At 31.1% G+C, this 1,375-nt stretch overlaps 1 protein-coding gene across 1 annotated transcript in view; it reads left to right on the top strand.

Moving 5' to 3' along the window:
- LOC103681300 (eukaryotic translation initiation factor 1A, X-chromosomal) overlaps positions 1-1,375 on the top strand; it is a 23,939-nt gene that overhangs the window by 3,070 nt on the left and 19,494 nt on the right. Inside the window, exon 3 of the mRNA XM_008710838.2 lies at positions 1,197-1,300. Within this exon, the coding sequence (XP_008709060.1) occupies positions 1,197-1,300 (104 nt within the window). The remainder of the gene's footprint in view (positions 1-1,196; positions 1,301-1,375) is intronic.

Raw genomic sequence — 1,375 nt, 5'->3', positions numbered from 1 at the left:
ACCTTGTAGTCATGGTATGCATGCAAGCCACTAGAAAGTTGGCATTTTTATTGTATATATAAAATGTGTTGTCTGTGAAAAGACAGTTATTTAACCTTTGTATTTCTCACTTCCATTAGAAGTTTGTTTTCAGGTCAATTTTCTAATTTTTTTCATGTTTTCTTCTTTGTTGTTTTATTTTTCCCACGTTGAAGAAGTGGAAGCTCATCATGTAATCCCCAACAGTGTATTCTAATTTATCTGTCAGTGTAATTATAAATTAGTGCAGGCTCTCCTTGGGGTTAGTTCTTAATATAAACTTTAGTAGTGAGTGGGTTTTGTAGTAATTATGTTTCCTTCTCCTCACTTGCACTTCTGCCTTTGGTTTTTAAGTCTAGAAGACACTGCTTCATGTGACTAATGCTCTTATCTTACCAGTATTTTCTAGTGGCAAAAGAATAAGGTGGCTTCCTAAAGAATATTGCTTTTGGAAATATTTTAAACATTTGGCATTTTATCTTGGTTCATTATTCTTATTAAATAACTTTAGGATAATCACCAAGTTATTCTAAAGTAAATAAAAGCTTATTATTAATTAACTTACGGGTTTTTTACTACTAAAGTTTCTGGAGGAAAGAAGAGTCAAGATTTGACTTCTAGCCAAATGTGAGAAATTGATAAGCCAGGATTACAGTTTACATTTTAGAGTGAGCAAATTTGATATCTAAAGTAGAGCACTCAGTCATGAAGATAAAAGTGAACTGATTTACTTAAAATTAAAATGTTTGTATTAACAGAGATAGCATGTCATGGAAATGGCATTTGTAATCGTAGACAAATTCTTCTGTTGGCTTTTACTTACTCTAAAAATAAGGTGGTAAAGTATGTAAGTGTAGCTGGAAGAGGCTGTAGAAATTGTTCAACAGGGAGTTCTGTGGTTTGCTTGAGTATAATTAGAATATATCACCTATTTTAGAGTAATATATGTTAACTATATTAGAGAGATATATATGTATATATATCACCTTGGAAGAACACTTTCTTGGTAGAATATTTAAGCTTTTTTGTTGATGAAGGCTTATCCCTTTTTAAAAAAAATTATGGTTTGATGTATGTTTACCAGTAAAAATGAGGCTGTTAATTGTATGCTAATTTCAATTACGACCTTTTAACAAATATTGAACAGTATTCTATATTCTTCCCCCTCAACCCCTCAGAGTATGCTCAGGTAATTAAAATGTTGGGAAATGGAAGATTAGAAGCTATGTGTTTGGATGGTGTAAAGAGATTTTGTCATATCAGAGGAAAATTGAGAAAAAAGGTAGGTATGGAGATTTGTTTCAGTTTAATACAAAATTTGCTTTTTTAAAAAAATGGCTCTGCTTTAGCTGTATCT

The sequence above is a fragment of the Ursus maritimus genome, assembly GCF_017311325.1.
Source record: "Ursus maritimus isolate PB19 chromosome Y unlocalized genomic scaffold, ASM1731132v1 scaffold_Y1, whole genome shotgun sequence".
NCBI lineage: Eukaryota > Metazoa > Chordata > Mammalia > Carnivora > Ursidae > Ursus > Ursus maritimus.
The sequence above is the reverse complement of the archived record's forward strand: the minus strand, read 5'-3'. Positions and strand labels throughout refer to the sequence as shown.